This window comes from Lepisosteus oculatus, chromosome 22, assembly GCF_040954835.1.
Source record: "Lepisosteus oculatus isolate fLepOcu1 chromosome 22, fLepOcu1.hap2, whole genome shotgun sequence".
Taxonomy (NCBI): domain Eukaryota; kingdom Metazoa; phylum Chordata; class Actinopteri; order Semionotiformes; family Lepisosteidae; genus Lepisosteus; species Lepisosteus oculatus.
Window position 1 is genome coordinate 11,926,713 of NC_090717.1, and position 24,575 is coordinate 11,951,287.

General features: G+C 38.7%; 1 protein-coding gene across 1 annotated transcript in view; it reads left to right on the top strand.

The window, feature by feature from the left end:
* Positions 1-24,575, top strand: part of pitpnb (phosphatidylinositol transfer protein, beta) — a 75,583-nt gene that overhangs the window by 29,868 nt on the left and 21,140 nt on the right. Inside the window, exons 5-8 of the mRNA XM_015366238.2 lie at positions 1,214-1,221; positions 3,687-3,761; positions 4,382-4,465; positions 18,650-18,727. Coding sequence (XP_015221724.1) covers positions 1,214-1,221; positions 3,687-3,761; positions 4,382-4,465; positions 18,650-18,727 — 245 coding nt within the window. The remainder of the gene's footprint in view (positions 1-1,213; positions 1,222-3,686; positions 3,762-4,381; positions 4,466-18,649; positions 18,728-24,575) is intronic.

Sequence of the window (24,575 nt, forward strand, 5' to 3'; positions counted from 1 at the left end):
AAGCATGGTTGCAAACGATTGCACAAACAGTAAAGTGTAGTAGAAGTATCCAAATGTATAATGACAAAATTCAAGTTTAGATGCTTTTGAAGTCAGCAGCCTGCAAAGGGACCCATATTGATCTGTAACTTTGGCCTAAAGTAGACTTTGCTCAGGAAATGGTGAAAACTCACAGCAAGGTGGGAGAAAAGCATTTCTGTACAGGGGAGTACACTGAAAAATAGGTAAGATGTTATAACCATAAACTGAAAAATACTGGGACTGCAGGCCTTTGTGTCTTTCCTTATTGAAGCACTCTTGTAACTGTAGCATTAACCCTCTGTGTGGTTTCATCTCTTGAGGGTGTCTTTGTGCCTGCTTTGAATTTATATCCCTCGGGATTTAAGCACTGCCTGTATGGCAATAATATTATTTCTGTTATTTTGTGAGGCTAAAACAAGATGCCTTTCCAGTCTGAAAGCTGGAGAGCAGTGTTTTGAAGAGGTGCATGGATGTGCCTTTAGCCATTTTTGAGTTGTACTAAAAGAGGCAGATTGGGGTCAATAAACACAGAGCACAGCAATCAGATCACAGGCCTGCCAGGAAAGGTTGTGTCTGCATGGGGTGAAAGCTGATGAGAAGATCTTTATAAGATGGAATTTAGTCTAGGTGTTTAATGTTCTTTGATAGTGGTATTTGTATACATTTATTAACATTACATGACCTATTACAGCCTTTCTTTTGCCTCTTTTTTCTCTACTTAATAGAATGTACCCAAAACCTTGGCAATATCTTTTGTAAAATGCAAATATTTTACCAACTCATTCCTCTGCTTTTGTATCTTGAAAAAAATGCTTTGACTGGATTATCTAAAAATGTAATCCAGTTACGCAGTCAAGTGAAAATTGTCTGCAATAAAGTTTTGAGAAACATTGAGTATAAATGAAGGAATCCATTCCTGTGCTGTATAGTAACTAGATGTCAGTTAACATAACTGTAAACTGTAGTTTATACATATTTTAGTTTTTTAAAATTTTGCATCACATTAAAAATATGCAATGCTTTTGAAGATGTAAGACGAAACTTTCTTTTGTTTTAGTGTAAGATTTACCTTAACTAAATAGCTCGTCTTAAAGCAGCTAATGTTGTGAATAATATCTACTGATATGTGGTGTTTCCTCCATGAATTTCTTTTTTTCTTTTTTTTATTGCATGGATGTTCCATTTGCTTCAGTTGTGACGGTAAGTAGCCATCCAACTATTCCTTTTTATTTTTTAAATGTATTTAAAGATGTGGAGTGCTGCCTCTAATCTGTCTTGCCTACTGAAATGCTGAAAAGAATCTTTTGTTTCTTTGACTGCTTTTATATTTCACCCCAGTTGGGTAGGTGGGACAGCTGTGGGAGGGAATAAGAGGGAGGGTTGTGATCTGTATTGAGCGCAAGTTTCATTTCTGTTTCACAACTGCTAAAGCCATTGCTGGTGACCTGTATCAATCAGCATTCATCTGCCTGAGGTTGCCTTTTTATAATCGGAGTCTTAGTATACTTTATTTTTCTCTGTTTCAGTTACGCTGTGTCCTACTAATTATTAGACAGCTCTGTTTCAGCATTTCACTGTGTATTCTTTTTGATTATCTATGAATTTACAACATGGTTGTTTCCATTTGTGCTATCAAAGACTTCATACAGATAGCAGAGACACTATTTTTTTGCATTTTTACAATGGCTGAGTATTCTGCTATAGTGTGTATATAAAGCAATTATGGTTAAAATGAGAGTAATTTCATATAGATTCTCATGTTATCTGTCTCAGAAACAGATAGATTGTTTCTTCCACTTCAACCCTTTGTGTAAAGATATGCCTCATGCAATTAAGTCATTTAAAGGCTGAATGTGTTCTGGAACTTCTGAAATGCTTCAGTAGTAATGCTGAGGTCGAACTGTCAAAGCATAATTAATTTAAAACTCTTCTAAGGTTTAGAATCTGTTTCTGTTTATGGAAGAAGATTCTTTTTTATGTTAATACTGATTGTGTATTGTGTTCTCCAAAAAGCAATCAATGACTCAAAGATGATTTTAGTCTTGGTGTTTTTGCTTTCTTGGCACAGTGAGCCGGCATAGCTTCTTGGCCGTGTTTAAGCCTATTCCATGTCAGTCTTGAGCACTTGGTTTGAGCTTGTGCATCTGCAGATTTATTAAACAGGGTGCTGTGAAGTATGTGTTGTGACTGTTCACCTTTCTAGCTTGGATAGCCCCAAAAATGATGAGGTCTAACATGTAATATATAAATAATATACAAAGTATATTTCTCCTGGTTTCTTTTTGTTTAGTGCTTTGGTATTTTTGATTCTTATATGAATACAAAGATTATATGGAGTTTATATGCATCATCATTTATATTTAAATGCAAACATTTGTGGCAGTATCTTGGAGGGGACCTTATTCAGCATATTCAACAATATTCAACAGGGAAAAGGGAAGATGATGGTGTTTGCAAAAACATTCACAATGGCGTTAAAATGTTGCCATTGTAATTTTTGGTGTCCTAACATTGTTAGTTTTTTTGTGGTTTTGAATATAATACCTGATCTGTTCTCTGTATTATCACATACAAACAAGTTACTTTTAAACACCCCACACACACCTTGGGTAATGTTAATATGAGAAAGGGGATAATTGATAATTTTGTTCACTGTAACATGATGCAGGGAGCTGTGCTTTCAGACATTTTGGGGTTAGGGTTAGGGGATTAGAAATAAATCCCCTTACAGGGGATTTCCTCTAAGGTTTTATGTTCAGTTTAAATATGATAACTTAGGCTTCAGGCTTTTTTTGACATTATACTGCATCTCTTGTTGTTTTGGGGAAAATGAGGACCAGTAAATACATTCTGGTCTCAACCTGTGCACTGCAGCACTGTAGGTCTGATGTGATGATGTCAAGGCGATTCTCCAGCTCTGGCTCACCAGTAATTCATATTTATGATAAATAGTCCTTGCAGGCAATTAAGTTTCTTTCAGAGAAAACAACAGCAATAGAGGAATCTATTAAATGGGTAACTGTATGAACATAATTGGGTTTTTTTCTTTCTGTTGTTTGTACACTACATCACTATGGCAGCTTTAATTAAATAGCCAGAACGGGTGTATAATGTACCTTTTACCTTAGTTTGTTTTTCCTGTACATAATAAAGGAATAGCGGGATTTGAATTGAATACACAATTCTCTTGAAGTCTGGAGAGGTCTGGACTGTAGCTGTGTGCCCAGAATCTGCATATGTAGGTTTTTAGCTTTTGATTGCACCCCAGAACAGGACTTTCAGGCCAAAAGATATGAACCTGCATTGTGAGTATTTAGTTTCAGTGTGACCTAAAGATCTTTAAGGATTTTCTCACATAAATCAGGACTCACGGGTGTTACAAAATACCAAACCATTACTCTAGAAAGATGAGCTTGTCCACCCTGATCTATTAAACATAACAGTACAAGACCTGTAATGTCTTTGAAAATATTTGCACCAGACATTTAAAGAGCATAGAAAATATTGCTGTCCATCATTGGGAGGTGTTATTAGATAAGATACAGTAGTAAGGTACTATTGTACCTCAACACGTTTTATCATTGTTAGTCAAAGAGATTTTTTCAGGAAATAAGAGTAACACCTTTTATGGCTTGTGAAGCTTAACTGCCTTGTTTTTTTTTCAGAACGAATATATGAAAGATGACTTCTTTATTAAGATTGAAACATGGCACAAACCTGACATGGGGGCCCTAGACAATGTAAGTACCTTTCAGGACTTCACTGTGATCAGAGAGACGCTGTGGTGTCTCTCTGCAGGGAGTCATTTTCTTTCTTGAAGTAATCTGTTCACTCTCAGGGAGGTCAAGCTGGATTACGTTGATTTTCTCTGAACTTTTCATACCCTAAAAACATTCTAGCAAGGATTCCTAGAGAGATGGAGGCCTTCAGGTTCTTGGCAGCTGATTTAAGACCAGACAACAGGTGCTTTGACTTCTTATGTAAGTGATTAAGCAATTACGATCATAGGTGTGGTAAAAGCCACAGTTATGATGTAGGTATATTATTAAAAATGCTTTTACGAGTACAAGGAAACATCACAAGAGCACGTCTAGGAAGAAGGACCCCCCACAAAACAGTTTTTCTCCCAAATATGTGTTCAGTATTTTAAACTATAAAAGACCCAGAAATTTGCAATTCGCTACTGACCTTGAATTCTGCTTCTCTGTGTTGGGATGAATAGTCTTTTTTTTGGCAGCTTGGTGAGGTGTGTTGTTGAAGGTCTTATGTGCCAGTCTTGGATGTACATCCTGGGTGCTGAGTGTGCTGTCTAGCCCATGTCTGCTGCTGCATAAAGGCCACATTCTTCTCTGATTTGTAGGTTCATGAACTGGATGCCGACACGTGGAAAAGTGTGGAGATAGTACCCATTGACATTGCAGATAGAAGTCAGGTAGACCCTGGGGTAAGTACAGTTTTGTTTGGACATTTACATTATCCAGCATTTTTTGGACTGCATCTGAAAGAGTCATATTTGACAAATATAAAGCCTTTCCCTCAGGCTTTGTCAAAGGTAAAATGCCACATGTATCAACATCCAGTAGTGCAATCATTTGAAAAGACTGCACTTTACTTGCAAATTTCATATAAGATATATAATTTAGTTTCCATAACATCTGTAATAACTGTTAATGCACATCTAAAGTGCTCATATTATTGTATTTATTGGGATCTGAAATCTACCAACATACAGTTTCCAGCACTGGAGTGATTACAGAGACCGTCTGATGTGTTTAGTAAAGTTTGTGAATTCGAATTGACTAAAAGGTACTGAGAGGACTTGGTCATTATCCCCAGCGTTGTTCACATGCCCACAGGTTTCACTGTAGTTCACTAGTGTTTCCTGAAAGTACAGGTCACTATTCCATTCTTTTGTTTGTTCTGAGCTGAATTTGTAGTGTGATCATTGAGTTTGTTTAAGCCGTGCACAAAATCAAGCTCGTAGCTTGATTGACTTCAGCGAGTTTAAATACAGCATGAGAGTTCATTTCCTGAATACGTTTTCAGAGACACAATCTTGTGCAAATCACATAGTGTTTTATGACCGATAATTGTGGGAATTGAAAGGCAGATAAATTGATTGAGATGGGGATTTCAGTAGTGATTACTATATGCATAAATTAAAAAAAAATATTTTTTCTAATGTCTCTCGATTCTGAACTTTTTTGTCCTTGTCTACAGTAGCAATAGAAAATTGTTTGGTGCCACCTTGTGGTTTATCTCAGGAGGTACAGTACGGTAAATGTACACATTTTTGATTAGGTTTGTTGAATTTACAAGGTAACGTTTAAGAATTTAAGAAGCTGTTTAAGAAGCTGGTATCAAGCTTGTGGCTGAGGAGAAAGTATCCTTTTATTTCATTCAGCTGCATTGTTCTGATGTATATCCTTATATCTGTGGACATAAACAAGAAACATTTCCTATTCATGAGCCATGATCGGTAGAGGTATTAGCCAAAGTTAATGTACAGGTTATCTCAGTGTCAGTATAAAGTTTAATTGATTTGTCCTGGACTCCACCTTGCACCCATTGCTTTCTGGTGACCCTGAATAGGAAGCAGTAGTTGGATTATTTTCTAGAATAATACATTGACAAATGTTAAAGGAAAAGGCAGAAATAACATCTTGAATTTCAGTCTGTTTTTAATACCATCCTTTACAGTTTAAGTGGTACCATTTGGTTAAGATCTTTAAAGAAAGATAAAAAATACTTGAAGAAAATAAGGAAGTGCAGAGTGTTGTGCCTAATTCAGATCAGGCTGGGAAGTGAAACTGCTAAGTGTAGAGGGAGCAGACTTCAGACAGGACACCAGGGTTAATACTCTACTCTTTCAAACAGTGCAATGGGATCTTTTTAATGACCAAGTAGCTGTTTTAATGTCTGATCTGAAGGATGGCATCTCGTACAGCTCAGTGTCCCCCAACGCCACGCTAGCACATTTGGCCTGGGAATTCTGCTCCAGAGGGATGAGCACCACCTACTAGTCAACCATCACCACTTGCAGCCACAACCGGGATTTCCTTGGAGGTCTTCCATCCCAGATCAGTCGAGTTCAAGGTTCAAAGCTGCTGCCTTTACTAATGTCTTCATCTCTGCTTTGTAGGGAGCATTCGGCTTGCAGAAGGTATTTGCTCCTCACCCCTAACACTCAAAGGGCTGCAGCATAGTTCCATTTCTCTTGTGTGGAGGATAGCAAAGGTTAAGATGCCCGAAGAAAGGAAATCAGTATTCTGTGTGAGCAGCTGGGAGATGTTAGCAAATCTGACTGCATGTTGCCTATCTGCATTAGCACACAAATAGGTTGCTGTATCTGTACTGTTTGCAGGAAAGAGACTGCTGTAAGCAGTGACTGAGCAGCCCTTGGCTTGTTAAAAGTGTGCCGTTGCACTTGATGTTTGCTGCAAATGTACTTTTCTCCTTTGACAATCTATTTAAATAGGCTTTTTAGCTGTGACTGAGTCCTTTATTTTATTGCTTAGTAACCAGTGGTTGTTAGAAACATGCTGTATTTCACTGTTGCAAATTACTACTGCTGTAATCTGCTGGAGCTGTGAATGAAAAGTGTTTCTGTTTCTGTGATGCTGAGACTTGTTATATCCACATTCATAAACTGTACTAGAACACGAAAGATAAATATTAAATAAGAATTGAAATTGACATATTGAAATACATTTTGGACAGTGTACCACTGCTGGTTAGTAGATTGCCTTGTAGGTTCTACTGTTATGTTTAAAAGACCAATAGTGAGCTTTGTTAATATGGTGTAGAGGCTGAGATTTTCTCAGATTTCCTGAGTTTGCTTCTGCACTGGGACATCAAACCACAGCAAAAGTTTATATGAATCCGAAAAAGCCTAATTAGGATCATATGTTTGCACAGAGTTCGTTAAGCAACAAATCTGAAACAACAAAAACTGTATAAAAAAAGACGCTGTCCATATCTGTTTTCTTGTTTCTTTAATTTGAAAATTCTGACCTGGGTATTTTTAATCAGGCCCAGCACTGCGCTGCGAGTTTGTCTTGATTTGTATATAGACAGGCAGCCCCGTGGGAGGCAGGGTATTTACTGTGTGTGGAAAGATGTACACGCAATTAACTTCACAGAGGGCTGAGTTTGGAAGTAATTTTAAAGCAATTGAGCCTGATGCAAACAGAGATTATTGGAATCAGTTTAGGGATGACATGCAAGGCTTGCCGTGAAAAATCCTGGCTTTCTGCGATATTCCACTCTTCCAAATCCGGTGTCTCACCATCCTTTGTATTAGGCTGTGTTAATTTAGTATTTAAAGGGTTGATGATAGGAGTTGTACTGTGAGTGTCATGGTAGTACCCCAAAATTATTTTTGAGTAATTTAAAAAGTCTTCATCTAGACTGAAAAGAAAAAAAAGTACATTGTAGTGTTAATTTCGAGAGCTTTTCTAAAGCATCTCTCTGCCAGGTAGTTTAAGCATCTTGTCACTCCTGAAATCATAAGTGGTTTTATTTCAGCAGAATACTGTTTTTTTTACCATTGAAAGATATATATTCTGTCTCTTAATCTCTGTCTCTTAATTAGAGGATTCATGTATTGGCTGTACATACCTAGTTTGAATTCTATACTTTTAAGGTTATAGCTTTTACACCTCTGATGAAATTGAGAAAAAACAAAAGCAACTGTGGCAAATTAGGCGAATGAATGAACAAGAATTTATACTAGGTTTCGGGATTGAAAACGGGATTATTGCTGTATCAACACCTGCCCAGTAGACTACCTGCAATGTAGTGTGAAGCCCATATGATATGTAGCTGAACCAAATCCTTTATTTTATGGTGTTATAAAGAGAAATTTCAAGGAAATGTACTATATTGTACTTTTGCAAATTAATATTGCTGTAACCCACTTGGGCTGTGAATACAGTCTTATGAAACACTTCTCTGTCGTTTACACTAAGGGTAGGTTACCTGAACGCACCCTATGCTGAGTAAATGCACAATCATGACCTGGGCCTGTGGACAGAAGTATTTAAAAGGATGGTATTTACATATATTTTTGTTCTGTGCCTTTGGTGATGGACTGATGGGCCTTGAAACTTTGTACTCAAGAAATAAGAGTAAGCAGTATGCGCCACCTTCACTTTTATTCTGTGGAAGGTCAGAAAACGTAGAGTGCTAGACCGCCGTAAAGAAAGATTAGGATCCGTGCTGTGTGAGGAGGCTATGAAGATTTTTTTTAGATGTGTGGTACGTCAGGCAGACGTAAAGAGCAATTTAGAAGTCTAGCTAGAGGATTAGATGCGCACTGCACGAGACAACTGTGAAAAAGGATTTAGACGAGCACTTTGCAAAACAGCGCTGATGAAAGATGTTAGGAAAGGCTTTGCACAAGAGCTGAGTGACTGATTTAAATCGGCAGTGTGAAACAACTGAAGGAAAAAGTAGATGCATGCAGCACAAGACACCTGCGAGCAAGATTTAGGCATGTGCTGTGCCAGACCGCAGTTTGAGATTGAGCTGTACCAAGTGTTACGATGAGCGCTGTGTGAAATAGAATGAGATTTAGATGCATCCTGTGCGAGACGGTTATCAGGGTGAAACTCAGACGTACACTTTTAAAGACAACTGTGATTGACGACTTAAGACGCATAGCTTACCAGTGAGGAGATAGATTTAATGCAGGTCACTGGAAAATCTGAAGAAGCTACAAAAAGGTTTTTCACTTGAATCTCAATATTTTAGCATTGTCCTCCAGTCGTGGTTATATTTTTTTGTTTGTTTGGACTTGAGAATTGTTAAAAGGGATGGTGAGCCTTTCTTGGGGATTTGATCTGCATGTGCTTTTATCATCCAGTTGTGGATGATACAATATTATAGTATGATAGAATGTTATAATTATAGAAACAATGTGCAAAACGAGTTTGCAAATATCCCTGATTGGTTGTTAAAATAGGCACTAGGAATTGAGGTGGAAAGCTAAGAAGAGCATGTTAAGTAATTTATGGCACACTCCACCATCTCAGTGGTGCTTGACTTGAAAATGTTTGGGGGGAAAACCTAAACATATTGCGTCTTGCTGAATCATTCAGGTTTTCATTCAGTCATTCAGGTTTGTGCCGAGTTTGATCTGTGAATAAAACTGATTGTGGGGATGCGGTTGTCTCGGAGGATTCCAAGGAACCCCAGTCAGCCATATGGCTAGGCAGTTAGATTTGTATTACCATACAATTACAATCTGTATTGCTTTCTAATTGAGACCGAGAAAGGAATAGCCAGTCGAGATCCTTGAATCATTAAGCAACTTGCAACCTACTGACAAATGTGAGTTGAATGACCTCTGCGTTGTCGTAATCCACTATTATTATAAATGAACTCTTAAAATGTTATTTTATTATGATTAAATTAGTTTGTTTTGTTTTTTTTCCTCAATAATTGTATTTTAATCGCCTGTTCTCATTGTTCTTATGAAGTAGTGTGAAGGTTTTCCTGCTTTGTTAAAATAATGTATCTTTTTAAAAACATTAAAATCACCAATTATTTTTTTTTTTACACACTGGATTTGGAAGAGCCATTTGTTTTTCAAATTTTGACATAGAGCTACGAGCCCTGTGATCCGCACAGGAAAATGAAGAGGTGTTATTAAATAGAAAATAGTACAGATAAAGGGTGAAATTGGGGTTATGTGATTATTAGAGTTCTGAATCTGTACTAGTTACACTCACATCAATTAAGTAGTTTCAAATATTGTCAGTAAACACCTTCCAGAATAGTTGTATTGGCAAGCGCTGTAGAAGATGCAAATAGTTTAAAATTGGGCAGACACCAGGCAGATGACATCTAATGTAGCTGAGTGCCAGGTTTTACAGGCAAATATCAAAAACAAACCATAAATACAAAGTGGAAAAGAAAGAGAGAAAGAGGAAACGTAAAGAAGATTTAGGCATTTATGTTGACATGCCATCACCATCTTTTAGACAGATGTTAAAATTATTTAACGCAATATAATCTAAATGGCGAATTACTTCTGTGCAGTTTTGGTCATCACATCATTAAAAAGCTATTGCTGCTCTAGAATGTATCCAGAGAAGAGCAACAGGATGCAATCCTTGGCTTAAAGGAAGTAGTCTTGAACAGAGAAGAATGAGGGCACCTGGTTTAAGTTATCAAAGTCCTCATGTTGACAAGCTAGGAACTTCTTCAGAGCGGACAGTGAATCTTGAAGCGGAGTACACAAGTGGACACTACATTTAAAACTGAGAACAGGGGACGACTACTACCAAACGGGGGAGATAAGCCCCATTCATCTCTTTCTTTTTTCTCTTTTTTTTTGTAACTACTCTTGAGTGTAGGTATACTACACAATTGTTGTACCCATTGACACTTTGTTAGAGAGCTAGATATTAACTAAAACTATTAGAGAATATGACCATTAGTGCATCGTCTCCTTCATTTGTGATTGCAGCTGTAAAACTGCTAGCTTCAGTATCTGTTTACAGTTGTCCTTAGAGATGCCGAACCACTCAGCCAACAGTAGCTGTCACATCTCTGCAAGAGATGTGGTTAGTAGTTTAGTCGCTTTTTAAAGGCGGTTTGCATTGACACATTAGCCTAGTGTGGTGTTGCTTTCATCATGCCTCTTGAGAGGTTTGATTTCTTTTACATAGTGCATCACCTCATCCATGTCATTTTAGTTTAGCTTAACATAATCATCATTAAAGCGGACAAAGATCATTTACCTTTGCAAACTAGTTTTCCTTTTAAAAATAGTCAGACAATGCAATAAAGCAAATTCGGGTGCATTGCCTGTTTTTTGCACTTGAAGCTGGCATGATCACTGGAAGCAGATTCACTAGTTTGCCGGTGAACATTTCACTTGAGTCTTTGGATACTTATTTTCCTTTGTCTTTGTCGTTTTTCTCCTCCTCCTTGACCCAGTAAAACCATGTTGTTAATATTTCTTGTAGGCACCTTGGTGCATTTTCTCTGTGAACACGACTGTATTTCAAACTCATGAGGGGTACTTTTCAAGCCTTTTGATTTCTTAATCTGAATATCTGTTTATTGTTTAAGGGTGTATACTGAGTGGTAATTTTATTCTCTGCGTTTGCCTTGGAATGCCTTGCTTGTTATTATGCATAATTCTGTTTCTGTGCAGTTCATTATTATGCCAATTAAGGTTTATGTTGGGAAAGCTTCAGAACAGGCTTTCAGAGCTGAACACCACAGAGAATCGCTTCTCTTTAGTACTGTGGGTGACAACCATAGAGCTGCAGAGACTGAAAATGGAGTGATGGAACTGTAAATGAGTGAACTGATCATTTCTGGGGGGATTGTGTGCTCCTGTTGTGTAGTAATTATATTCCAAATTTTTATTGTGACGGGGATATCTTTAGCTTCCTCTGATAAAGTCGGCCCTGATACTTGAGAATGGAATTGAAGCTGTTTGATTTAGCAAACTTTTTTCACAGTTTATATTCCTCCTATTTATAAGAATAATCTTCAGAATTAACTGCTTTTTCCTGCCTATAGAGAGAAGACTGTTTTAATTCATAGTGGTCACATACTATTGTAAATTACTTGTGTATGTAGGTGGTTAACTGCAAAGTAATGCTGGCGAATGGAGGTGTTCATTACTTCACTGGGTTGATAACAGTTTTCGCCCCAGGCAGCACCACAGGCTAAAACTAAGCTCTGTGCAGCAATGAGTTCGTTATCACAATTAGAGGGCACACATTCCATATGCATGCTGTACTACCGTTAACGAATTGGTTTTAGTAATTGCAAAGTATTCCTTTTGATTGCACGCCTTGATTTGCAAGCTTGTTTATTAGTGGCATACTAAACATTGTTGCTCGTTTGCCTGCGTTTGTATGTGTGTATTAAAAGTTTTTTATTTCTTTTTTTTTTTCTGTCAAGTAGCCCTGAAAAACAGTTTTGCTTGAGGCATATCATGATTTATTTAAAAATGGGCACCCTGGAGTAACAGTTAATTTGAAAGGCGCTTTTTTATTTCATTTTCTGTTTTTTCTCCATCCTTATTAAAAATGAATAATATGTCCACAACTGAATACTGAACCCATTAGCAACCCACCTAGACGGAGGGTAATAGTGCACTTGGAATGAAGCAGGCTGGGTTAATGACTCCGTCAATCACTCTCCTGGTCTGTTCCATTATTCTGCCTCTTCAAGAATTCCATGTATTTGTACATACAGCTGAACTGGAAAAAACAAAGTATCTGAATTTTACATTCCGTTTGCTTTCAGTTCGCCCATTTTTGGTTGTTTATGGCATATTCAGTTGAATACTTCCATTTTACATACTCAACTTGAGATTGTGGGTGAAAAGTGGCCATTAGTGTTAGAAATGAGAGTTCCCCCGAACTGCGATGCACGCAGACTCCAGTCACCTCGTCTCCCTTGGCAACGGACAAAGAGCAGCACAAGCCCTCATTCGCTCTGCGTGCTTATACATTTTGCAGTGTTGGGTTTGTGACTTATTAGTGCTTTTTAACAAGGACGTTATGTGGGCTCAGTTACCCTTGTGGCGTCACGCTTATGGTCTTTTCCTCTCAGGTTTTCTGTATAACTAAAATTTGGCGTTGCCATGTACTTCCCTTCATAAACCTCCCCAACCTGGAACTGTTCCTTTTCACTTTTGTGATGCCCATATTGGCAAGGAAGGGATGAAGATGCTCCCAATAAAACGTGCACTGCCAGGGTGTCCCTTTAAGGTGGAAATGCCCGAGCCAAGGCATCGGATGGAGGAAGCCTTCCACAGGCTAGGAGTCGCACTCTTGCGCAGTTGCATACGGTCCATATAGCAACTTCCAGTAATGGGGAACTGATGAGGCATGGGCTCCACCCTGTGTTCACTGGCTGGGACCCTTGGGAGTTGGGTATCTAAAATGTGAAGGAGTTAATGAACACTTGAATAGTGTTTGGGTACGTGTGGCACAGCTTTGATGTGAACTGCAACACCTAGGAAGTGTTCAGCTCTGTTTTTTTTCTATTATAAGCATATCTGATGAACATTGTACTTATCCATTAATATTTTATACAAAAAAGGTTATTTAGCGGCCTAGCATTGATTTCATGTGATCTTTGCTCATTTCTGAAGATGAGTGTGCAGCCTTTCTTATCTTTGAAGCTAAGCGCATTTAGTCTGGAGCTGGTGTAGCCAAATTCCCCAGAACTAAGGGTTGCATAATAAAATCTCTCTGGCCACGTGGCATGTTGTAATAGTGCAAGTTTTTTATTATTTTCCCCAAAAGTAATTTAAAATTATGATGTCCTGATGCTGTAAATTCAATTATGAGTCACGTTAATAACTTTTCGGCTCTAAATCCCACTGTATCTGTTCGGTGCGGATGTTGTTTTTTGAACGATGGATGTGCAGTGATATCTTCAGAAATGATTAAGGAACTGACTTGAAACTATTTTAAACATTTGCTCTGTACCTGCAGTGTTACATTTGCAGAAGCTCTTGAAGTGCTAAGCTGAATAGCAACATCAGCACTCAGTGTAAATTCAAAAAATATTTTATCTGACTTTAAATAGCAATCACTTCTGCGTTCTTTGAAATCAATTCAACAATCAGTTCTCTATAAGGTTACGTTTGCACAATTTGAGGTACAGCAAGGTACAAGATCTTTAAGAAAATAAATGGCAGAGTGCAAATGAATTATATTGTCAAGACTTTTAAAGCTTGAACTCAAAGTGAGGTAAAAAATGGATCGTTGAACACTACAGAAAAGTACTTATTTACACGCCTTTATATTTAACAATAGTCTTTTACACATAATTGCCTTCTTTTCTTCCCAATACTGTACACCAATTCTGAGGAGAACCAAGCGAGACAGGCAAAAATGCAACATATCCTGGTCTGGAAAGTGTGCGAAGCAAAAATTGCCATGGCAACACTTTGGTGACTGTATCACCAGTTGCCAGAGCCGATTGTGTGGTGAGTGTTGCAGGCTTAGTACGAAGACTGCAATTAAGATCTTGTCTACCTTTAACAGTGCATTTCCAAGATGTTAATTTTGCAGGAAAAAAAGTTTGAATTTTATGCTCTTTCGTAGTTCTTTTGCGCACTTTCAGTCCCCCTCACCACTGTTGCAAAATTCAGACATTGCAGTGTGGTTTTCATTTTTATGCTTGTGATGAGTGCATGTTTGTATGCTCTGTCAGATTTCAGATTGCATACAGTTTTTTTTTTTCCCCATTTGCCATACTAGGAAAATCCCAGTGAGTCACCATAATGATTTTGTTCATGCATTGCTCTGGCTTTCCTTGCCTTTCAGGCAGGGAAAGAGTTAAAGCACTGCTGGCCTGACCTGGCCCTTCTAAAGGCTCTGGCCTGCCAGGCTAACACCTGATATCTAACCTCCAATTACAGTTTACAACCCTGCTGTAGCTTTAGTACCGCTGAGCATTGTTTTCCTCCTGTTTCCGGGAGTGTGATTCTTCTTTACTGGCCGGTGGTGGAGTGAGGTGAGTGGCTGCAGGGTTATGGGGAGGGCAGGGTACGCCGCCCCCCCCCTCCTGCCCAGAGCTGGGGCCTCTCGCTGACGAGGGCGGCAGCTGTCCTCTCGCACTCCGCTCTCCGCTTGGCTAATGAGATGAGAAATCTGCAGCTGGTGGCAAGAACCGTGAACCGAGAGCCACGGGGCTCCGAAACCCTGCACTCTCCCCAGCCCCCCGCTGCCCCTCACGGAGACAGAATATTAACGAGACCAGCGGGGCTGTCTCGGTACGTCCCTGCTGCTCTTTTTATTTTTAATAAACACTCTACAGTCATAACCGGGGAACAAATAAGTACCGAGTACCGTTCGGTGTGTTCATTTGCCCACGTCTCTCCAATTTTCGTGTCTTTTCCGAAGATTTGAAGCAGGAGTTTGCTTGGCTTGCCTGGAACTCCGATGTTTGATGGTGTTTGATTTTCAAGAACATCTTAATGGCAAATTTACATGAGCGTTAGCAGACTGGTGGCATTTATGTGTTTTCCTGGCCAGGGGAGGTGATATGGTTATTTATTTCCCCTGTGAGGGAAAACAGTGGGTAATCTGCCCACTCCAAAATAAATGAATTAAATGAGGAATTTGTTTACTGTTTACCCATAGGGAAAACTGGACCTCAAGTGCTAAAAGAGCAACATAATGATCAGACCTTGTTTTCTGCAGTAAAGGATCATTGTGTCAATTATTTGAATATTGGGACTGAATTTTCTTGCAGGTCTGCATCTCAGATGGTGAAGTGCGGTTTCAGGCTGTGAATCCCTGTCGGAGAGAAACTTGGAAACTGGAGCCCAGGGTGGAAAGTGTAGCCTACTAATAATAAAAACAGAAAAGACTCACTTATGTTTTGAGTTTAACCTTCACTGGGATTCAGTCGGACAGAACCAGTCCTTTGGTATCTTAAACTACAGTTTATAAAGCAGTTTATAAAATGTGTTGCAGATCCAAGCAAGTGTTCTCATTAGCATAGCGGTTTAGGCACCATTAGAGAAATATTTGCAGTAGATGCACTAAATTCCAGCCTTTTACATGTTTTCAGTTGCTCTTTTGCTGGCAAATTGAAATTCTTTAGATATTTTTTTTTGCTTTCTGATATATTGTGAGCTAATCCATCTGTGTTTTAATCCCATCAGATGGTATCATCATCTTTACTGTTAAAGCAGCCTACGTACTGTCACTCACCAATGAATCAAATACAAAAGCTGGGCTGGCTGTCTGAGGTCTTTAAGTGTAATGCAACAGAGGATGTAAGAGCTACTTGAAATGCACATACATTTTTTCATCTCAAGGTTCCATTAATAGAACAGTAAATGTCCACCATTTTTAGATTTTTGTGTGCATAATATTCCTTGTATAACACACACCATGAGTATGAAGCACAGCTGTAAAAAAGAATTCAGGATAATTTCATAGCCCCTCTATCATGTTGGTAGGGGTGTAATAAGTATTTTGCCCAACCCAAGTACTGATATATTTGGAATGTTTGTGTGTTTGTATATATAATTGTATACACATTAATATACTGTACATAAAGGGGATCATGTAACTTGTATGCAGGTACAGATAAGGACTTGGTTTTGTAAAACGCATCCTGAAATGTAAGAAACAAATTGTGGAATTACCATAACCAATGATAATTGCCATTTAAATTATCCTAGTTTGAATATAACTTACACAGTGCAGAAAGAAGGGAAGAGTGTCAATGCTATTGCTCCCTCTCTTGAAAGCTTCAGGAAAAACAAGTAAAGAAAGTTTGGTAGAAAACCTGTTTCTCCTCAGCTGTAGCTCATCTTGCCAGAATTTGACATTCTTTTCTGTTCACATTTACCTGTTCCCCTTAGGTGACCCTTTATATAACAAACCCTTTATAGTCCTTCCACATCTCAGACCTTAGAACCTTTGGTTTCGCTTTAAAAATAATTTCATGAATGTGCTCTTTTGTACTGCCATTGCATTCGAGTGCTTCATGCTTTTCCTCGAGAACTTTAATTTGCACAGTTAAGTGGGTATGTTCCTGTGCAAGGTTTAGGCCTGCATAATTTCCTCATTACTCCACCACTGTGCCTTGTTTGTTGTTCTTGAAAATGCACAAGCTGGCACGAGTCCTGCCTGGTGTAATATATGCACACTTCTGTGTAGTGTGATCAGTCATTGTTAATGTCACTGGGCTCCGTACACCGGGAGACAGTGCCCTGTGGGTACAGAACCAATGACTGTTCTGCAGCAGTCTCGTCTTGCTCACCGTGAGCTGCTCAGTAAATACCAGCTATCCGCGCAGCACCTTTTCGGACTTTCCTGTACAACTCAAAAGGAATTTTCAACCTCTCACTGGCCTCACAGCAGTAGGAAATTTAAAATGAACTGTTTTTCCACAAAGAAGCAAGACTCTTTCTCTTGTATGTTTGACATCCTCCGATTCACGGGCACTTGTAAAGGGTTCAAATAAGCTTAATCAATCAATTAAAACAGACTGAGTGGCACTCACTTTCTTCCCAGAAGATGGCTTTGTCTTGGTTTTGGAACCAGGATAGGAGTTAGGTACCCCAGCAACAGCCCTCTGTGATTGATAATTACATTGGTCTTAAATAATGACTGGGCATGGCTGGTGACTTCTGAGAGCAGGTAGAGGGGCACAACATGTTTCATACCTTTCTTGTGTTTAACTTTGTTTTGCTTTTGAACCTGTAATTTATCGTCACCAAAACTGTTGTGTGATTATGACATTTTGCCAAATATTGTATGTCTTGTATTTGTAAATGATCAGCAATGCCGGCATGAAGTCCCACGCGCTCTGTTCTTTAGTACCTCGCCATACTACACCTGTTACAAAACTATTATAATGATTTTAATTTCCAAGTCAGTATACTTCAATTGCAGTTCCATTTCTGTGAACAAAAAACATCTTTATTTGCTTGAACAGCAATGTTATTTAAACACACCGTCTGTTTTCTGTTGCTTGTACACAGCTCTGTCCATATAGGCTGCCAGCTCCACCAGGCCCTGAAACACTCAGAGGTTCAGGTTCATGAATGATTGTTTCTTCATGCCCATGCAGGGCCAGTTCAAACGCACCACAAAACCTCTTGTAGGAGATCCGTTCTGAGATTTCAAAACGTGTTCGTTTTTATCTACTTCGGTGTGTGTTATTTTCCAGCACAGTAACGTTCACCCAGATGTGTTTAGACTCCCTAGCACTGGGAGCTATGGTGCTTCTTCAGTGAGGATAAGCATGATTCACGTGTTTAATGTTTTTGGAAAGAAGTCAGATCTTCCTGGTGTGTCCGGATAAAGTGCTGTCAGAGCAGCAGGATGGGGGGGAAAAACAACCGGACATTCCTGGATCTGCAGTCACACAACCAGCTTGTTTTCTAAAAGGTTTTTTTAAACATGCACACATACTGTATAATCCTTACCTCTCTTTTCAAGATTGCTTGGAGTGTCCCTGACTTTTTTTTATAAACGCATGCTAAGAATTCAATAAGTTAAAAGTTCTAACTCTTACTATCTTTATTTCTACCCTGTCGGTCTATTATCACTCTTGTGGTGTCTGATGTAACAGGTCTTTCCTGTGCTGTGGCGAGTCCAGCTGCCCCACAGTCCAGTTTAACAAGAGGTTATTGTCATATTGCCATCCAGGTGTCTACTGCTCAAGCTCCCTGAAGGAGGTGCCTTGAAGAGCACACTGCACATACTCTGCTTTTGGTTCCATATGGACCAGTGTAGTCAAAATGCTAGTTTTGTTATTTAAGCTGACTCTGTAGTGGACACTTCCCTTTCATGACACTCTTATCTGTAGCTGTTGCATCTTGCATGTCGTTTTGGAAATGATCGTGACACCGCAAGTTAAGTTGCTGTGAGCTTGGTTGAACTGAAAACTAGGAAGACTGTTGCTCTCCAGTGCCAAGGTTAGCACAGGGGAATTGAGAAAATCTGATGCATGACGAAGACTGTCCACTTTTTGGCCTTAAAAACAACGACAGGGGAGTAGAATTACGTGCTGCATTGTTCCCCGTTAAACGTATGAGTGAGCGAGCTCAGTTCACTCACTTCACAGCTATGACCAGGCTTGGCTTTCTCACCGCCACCCTTGTTTTCTCTTGCAGGATTACAAAGCTGACGAGGACCCGGCCTTATTTCAATCCATCAAGACTGGCAGAGGACCCCTGGGGCCTAACTGGAAGGTACTGTGATCAAACCAGTCTTGCCTTAGCGCTGAGCGCAGGGGAACAGCTCCAGGGAAAAGCTGTGGAAGGTGGTGTGAAGTGGGGGTGGAGAGGGTGAGTGGCAGGGCTGTGCATTCTGGATTGATGAAGACAAATTACCTCTTTCTCTCCTCTAATTTGGCTTAATAAAAACCAAACAAGAGGGGGCTAAATTAGTGCACGCATCGAGATCCCTCCTGCCATCTGAAGTAAGTACCAGATGCAGCTCTGTGGTAACTACTGGTCTGCTGCAAGGGATCAGTATGTTTTCAGAATCTGTCTGGGCCTTGGTGATGGCTTTTTCCCATTTTAAAAAAGGGTTTTCTTTAAAATAATTCCTGTCGTCTTGATGTGTCCTCTCATTGTAAGCCCTCTCTCAATCGTAAGGGCTGTGATTCGTGACTCTGCCCCATTCGTGTGATGTGGGCTTCAAACTGCCTTCGAAACACTCTTGAGGAAGGATGCCTTCCTGATCTCTGCAGACCCAGACACGCCTGAAAAAGAGAAATGCAGGCTTAGGAAAGGACCCGGTTTGTCATTTTATTTATGCATTCATTCCTCTTGTCATGCTTATTCATTCCTCATAACTGAGTGTGTTATCATAATGGGCTTCGCTTGGAAGAAGCATTACATTTTACACCAGTCTCATAAAGTGTTATTAAACCATACCTTGTCTGTTCTTTCTCAGACTAGACATACACAAAGTAGAATAAAGTATCTTGTGTATGTACTGTATAACCAGTACAATTGTTTTTTGCTAACACCGCAGGAAGCAAATATTTGGTTACGCAGGTGACTTTCTAGGGAAAGCTTCTGCAGGTAGGGTAATGAACACTGAGAACTGAAGACCAGCTGTGGGAATCATATTGATTGTCCTGCACAGAGACAGGAGTAGGAGAAATGAAAGGAAGTGATCCATCTGGCAAGAGAGGTTCCTCCCCACACGCTCATCAAGTTCAAGTTTACGTTTGTCATTCCAGATCTGTATAACATATATCATAGTAGCTATTTTATCATTTGTCTGACTTTTCATTTTCAAAAACATCTCTTTGTAAAACAGGCATCACATACTCATTACTTAGGAAACAATGTCTTTTTTTAAAAAGGTTTATTATAATTGTTGGCAAACTGTCAAGTCGCTTCATTAAAATTGCAAAGAAGCGCTAAAAGGCTATGACGCTCTTTTTTTAATTTAGCACAAAAGGCCAGTGATACCTACTTGTAATAGAGAGGTGTAGAATATATATCTGTATCAGAGGCAGAACTCTCTGGGAATAGAAAGAGTCATAAGTCTGTGTTCAGTCTTAAAACAAAAAGACTAAATGATGCTACTGTTCTTGCATTCTACTTTATGTAGAAAAGGTGATATAATTGGTAAGAGAGACATACCTTTTATAATAAGAGTTGGAATACAGGCTGCATATTGCCACGTGAAGTAGCTAATGATCTGCCTTAAGACATATCCATTAGTTACCCTAAGGTTGACCCTAAGGGGGTTTTGTGCAACTGGTCACTGGTGGTTTAAGTAGCATTAAATGCCTGCTGAACTGTGACCCTCCAGGACTCCCTGCACAAACCCCCTCAAGTCATAAATACCTTAAGTATTGAATTCTTTAAATAGGCTGTTGACTTCAGTTTGTTCACCAGCTTTGTCTAGTACCCTTTAATTTAAGGGACACAGTTGGCTGGTGCACTTGAAGAAGGAGGAGAGGTTGTTAGTATTCTCCAATTAAACCAATAAATAGTTGTTTTGGAAGTTGAGCTGTTGTGACACAGACACCTCAAGGTAAGTAAATCTGCTTACTGTCTTTGAAATGATCTTATGTGGCAGGTATTTTCTCTTTTTCTGAGATGTAGACTAGGTATGCAGAGATTGCCTTCAAACTGGTTTTGCACTGATACTACCGCCTTTACAAAGCAGCACATCATTAAATTATCTAGCTTTTAATGGACAGAATGTTGTTCGTTTTCTGTCCATTCATTTAACAATTAAATGGATTTTTCCTGTCTTAATAGGCCCTGTTGTGAAATCTTTACCTCGCTGTAAAGACATTTCAGCTTGTCTTCAGTCTCAGAACATAGACATGTCATTTTGTGCTGTAACACTACCATTTGGGCATATAAGTACCTTCAGTGCTTAACAATTAATTACCTCAGCCATTGCTTCTACATGACTATTCTATTCAGTGTGCCACAGAATTACCCATTTCCCCAACTTCTTAAAAATATAGAAAAGCTACTTTTTTCTCTCTCATTTCAAACTTTATATTTTTCATGACAAGAGAATGATTTTAAAAAAAGCCTATTAAAGTCACAATGAAACTAACATTTTCTACAAAAAACCCTACCCCCCTCCTATTTAAATGAAATCCTTGTCTATCTAGACTCCCAGACGTTCTGAGACTATCAGCGCACTTTGAATTGCTAAAATATTCCTTCTTTGAATAAAAAATGTCATCCTAAGTGTTTTGATGTGGGAACTGTTTAATGTAAAGTTCTCCTTTAGAGAAGATAACTTTCCATGTGCTGCAAATTCAAATTTTCTGATCGAGAACATCAAATGATGTCCTTGTCAAGTGAAATGTTGGAAGCTGGCATTTTCTCCAGTGTTGCTGAACATGAAATGATTAATTAATCTTACCTATTGAGGGCAGTGAGCTAAGGGTCCTTCATACTAATAGTATGGAGGGACAGGGGACAGTGGAGCTCTGCTAAGGAGACAATTTTGCCTGTCCACTTCTCTTTTCTTTTTGTGACGGGCCACACACCAGCTAGACAGCGTTACTCAGAGTGGTCCAGTCTGTGTGTTGTGCAGTGCGTATTAAGTCCGTTTCATTAGGCTTAGAAAGCCTTGCTTTCTGAATGTTGTTTTCTGATCTGTTATATAAAAGGTATAAGTAAAAACCGTGAGTGCTTGCAGGAGAAAAAAATAGATGCTCATTGGCCTCCGAAATGCTTAATATGTTAATATGTTAATACTAAAAATACCTGACTTTGGACTGTATAAAAGATATAGTCCAATTATACCATAAAAGAGATGTATGTAATGAATGCATAGATGCTTTTTTATTCATTATTTCCTTGATTCATTGATTCATTGATTCAATGTCCAAATTGTTTTAGAAGTTGTCCATTACAGACTTTATTTTTCGCATACTTCTTTCTTTATTCATGTTTTTGTGTGAATCTCTGTAGTTTGTATAGCATTTGTGAAAGGCTAAATTGTCTTTCATACATCTGCTCATGATTTATACGGTGTGCAACTTTTTTTGTACTGTCTTTGTTTTTAATCAGGATAAAGAGATACAAGGACAAGGTGCATTAGGAATAAACTATATCATCCGACCCAGAGAACTCCACAGAATTAGAAATAATTATTAGATTAGGGATTTTCTCAAAATCATTTTCTCCAAACATTTAAGCAGCTCAGAGTAATGATTTTGTACAATAACGGAAGAAAGTCCTTGCTTGATGACTCGATAGAAAATACAAAGATTTTTGTTTAAGGAATTGATCAATGGTGTTGGAAAAGCCCTCTGAATTATAGTTCTTCCATGCCTTTTCTGTAGTAATCAAGAATAGAACATGAGCTCTGTTTTGTTATTTTGTGTTTGTATTAAAACTGACAAAAAGCACAACTCGTCTTAGGCTTGGATAAAATCAGCTTTTCACAGCCTATTTTGTCACTCTTGTCTTTCATTACGGTTGGACACATGATATAGATTGCACCATGTGTGTGCTGTTCATGTAAACAATACCGACTACGCCTAAGGTAACGTACAGAAGAGTTTTTTGGATGACATAATTTCAAACTCTTCCTTGTTTGTTTTTTTTGGAAGATTCAGTGTTTTTTTTCCTAATGAAGGAATCAATACTTTTGCTAATAGCCAATAGCTATTATGCCTTTTTTTTCTTATTCTTTGTCTCACTGTGAATGTGTCGGATGTCACTAGACCTCCCCCTGTGTTATACAGCGTATTTGTAAGCACTAAGTTGGCAGATTTTTATCCGTCATCAGAAAGCTGGATATCTGGGGAGGGTTGCTGGAAGCTGGAGCTAATGACTGCACAGGGTGATGGAAAAAGGGGAAGTTTAGACCAGACATCCACATGTCTTTAGGATGTGTGAGGAAACTGAAGTACATAGACGCAAGTCAAGAGGTGTGAGATAGCAGCACTAAATCTGCATTGCCAAGGTATTGATGACAAATACACACAGCGCATTGGAATATTAGTATTAAAAGAATTTCCCATCAGTGGCTGCCTTTTCGCAATCACTGTATTACCTAGGGATTAAATTTACAGAATGTTGTCAGATTTATCCACACAAGTAGAATGATCATAAATACATGAAGGGTTCTTTACTTGTGGGCATTATCTTGTTTATTTAGCTGTAAGAATTGGACGTGAAACAGAGGAGAGTGCGAAGCACAGCTTTAGTTTTCAAAACACGTGCCTGCAACAACGACATTCTTAAAATGTTCCCACTGTCATTTCAATATTAACTAGGAGCAAGTTGCCACAGTCATGCGTCACATTTATGATTTTTGTCATATTTTATTTCTGAAACTATTGCATTGAAAATGTGAAAGTAATGTGTGTTATTTGCCCACATTGGTCAGAACAGGCTAAGGGCTTAGATGGGGCATTGTGTCAAGAAATAAGTACCAGCATCATAACAGAGATGAGGAAGAACATTTGTAAAGATATGATGAAGGAGGACTTTGATGTAAATGGCCCCTTAATCCGAGTCTGATAAGGAACATATCCCTTTTTTATTGCACGTTAATTCTGTGCTTTCTGGAGATGGATATCGCTGGACATACAGGTTATCTGAATTACAGAGCTCTACATGGAGCAGGAAAAAAAATTAATAGGCATATATTTCAACCCTTTTCATGCCACATATGACTTGGATCTTAAGTTTTGATCAGACCAGTTGGCATATAGCCAGTTATCTTTGTCCTTTGTTTTTATAGCTTCTTAATTTTTTTTTTAATTCTCTTCTCCTTGCCAACATGTTGATAACTGAATGCCTCCCCAACATTAATGTGATTGCCGGCACGGCCTTTCCCATCTCATTCTGTGGCACAAGGCTGGAGTTTAGTGTGCAGTGTGGAGTGATGGATACTGCAGTGCAGTAATTGGTTTCTTATTACACTGCCCATTGTCCACTGCAGCTTGCAGTCCTGTGTGATGTAATAGTCAAGTGGCTGGGCATGTAAAGCCCAGCACCTCATGTGTCAGGCAACAGAAAAGGACAGGTTGAGATTCTAAGCCTTTTCCTGTTTTTATCTAACTGCCTGGCCATCAGGTTGACTGCATGCTAGTTACTGGTTACTTACAGTTTGTTTCAAAATTTGTGTTTCATGAAATAGAGATGGTTGCACCTTGCTGTTTTTTTATTTCTACTCTTGTTCTTTTCCTTAAAGTTGAAACATTCAGAAAAGGGCTTAGTCTCCGCAAAACAGTTGCGGAATTTGGAAGAGTAAAAAAAATTAGGACCATTCTCGGAATGTGGTGGTTGAAATATAGTTAATATGAGTTGGACATGTCAATGACAAAAGCAGTGCATGGAGAGCACTCAGAACTCCAGCTCTCATTAGTGCTTATAAGAAGCCCTATAAGAAGTGGGAAAAGTGTCACAAAACCTCAAATGGAAAGATCATTTTTGTTAGTTTTTATATGTTGAAGAATAAATGGGGGGTGCAGTTTACATATTCTCGTAAAATGTAGCGTGTAAGGATGTATATATGCTGTACATTGCATGTTTTAACATTTTTATTCTGTGGATCATTTTCATTTCTGATGCCTTATTGATAATTTCA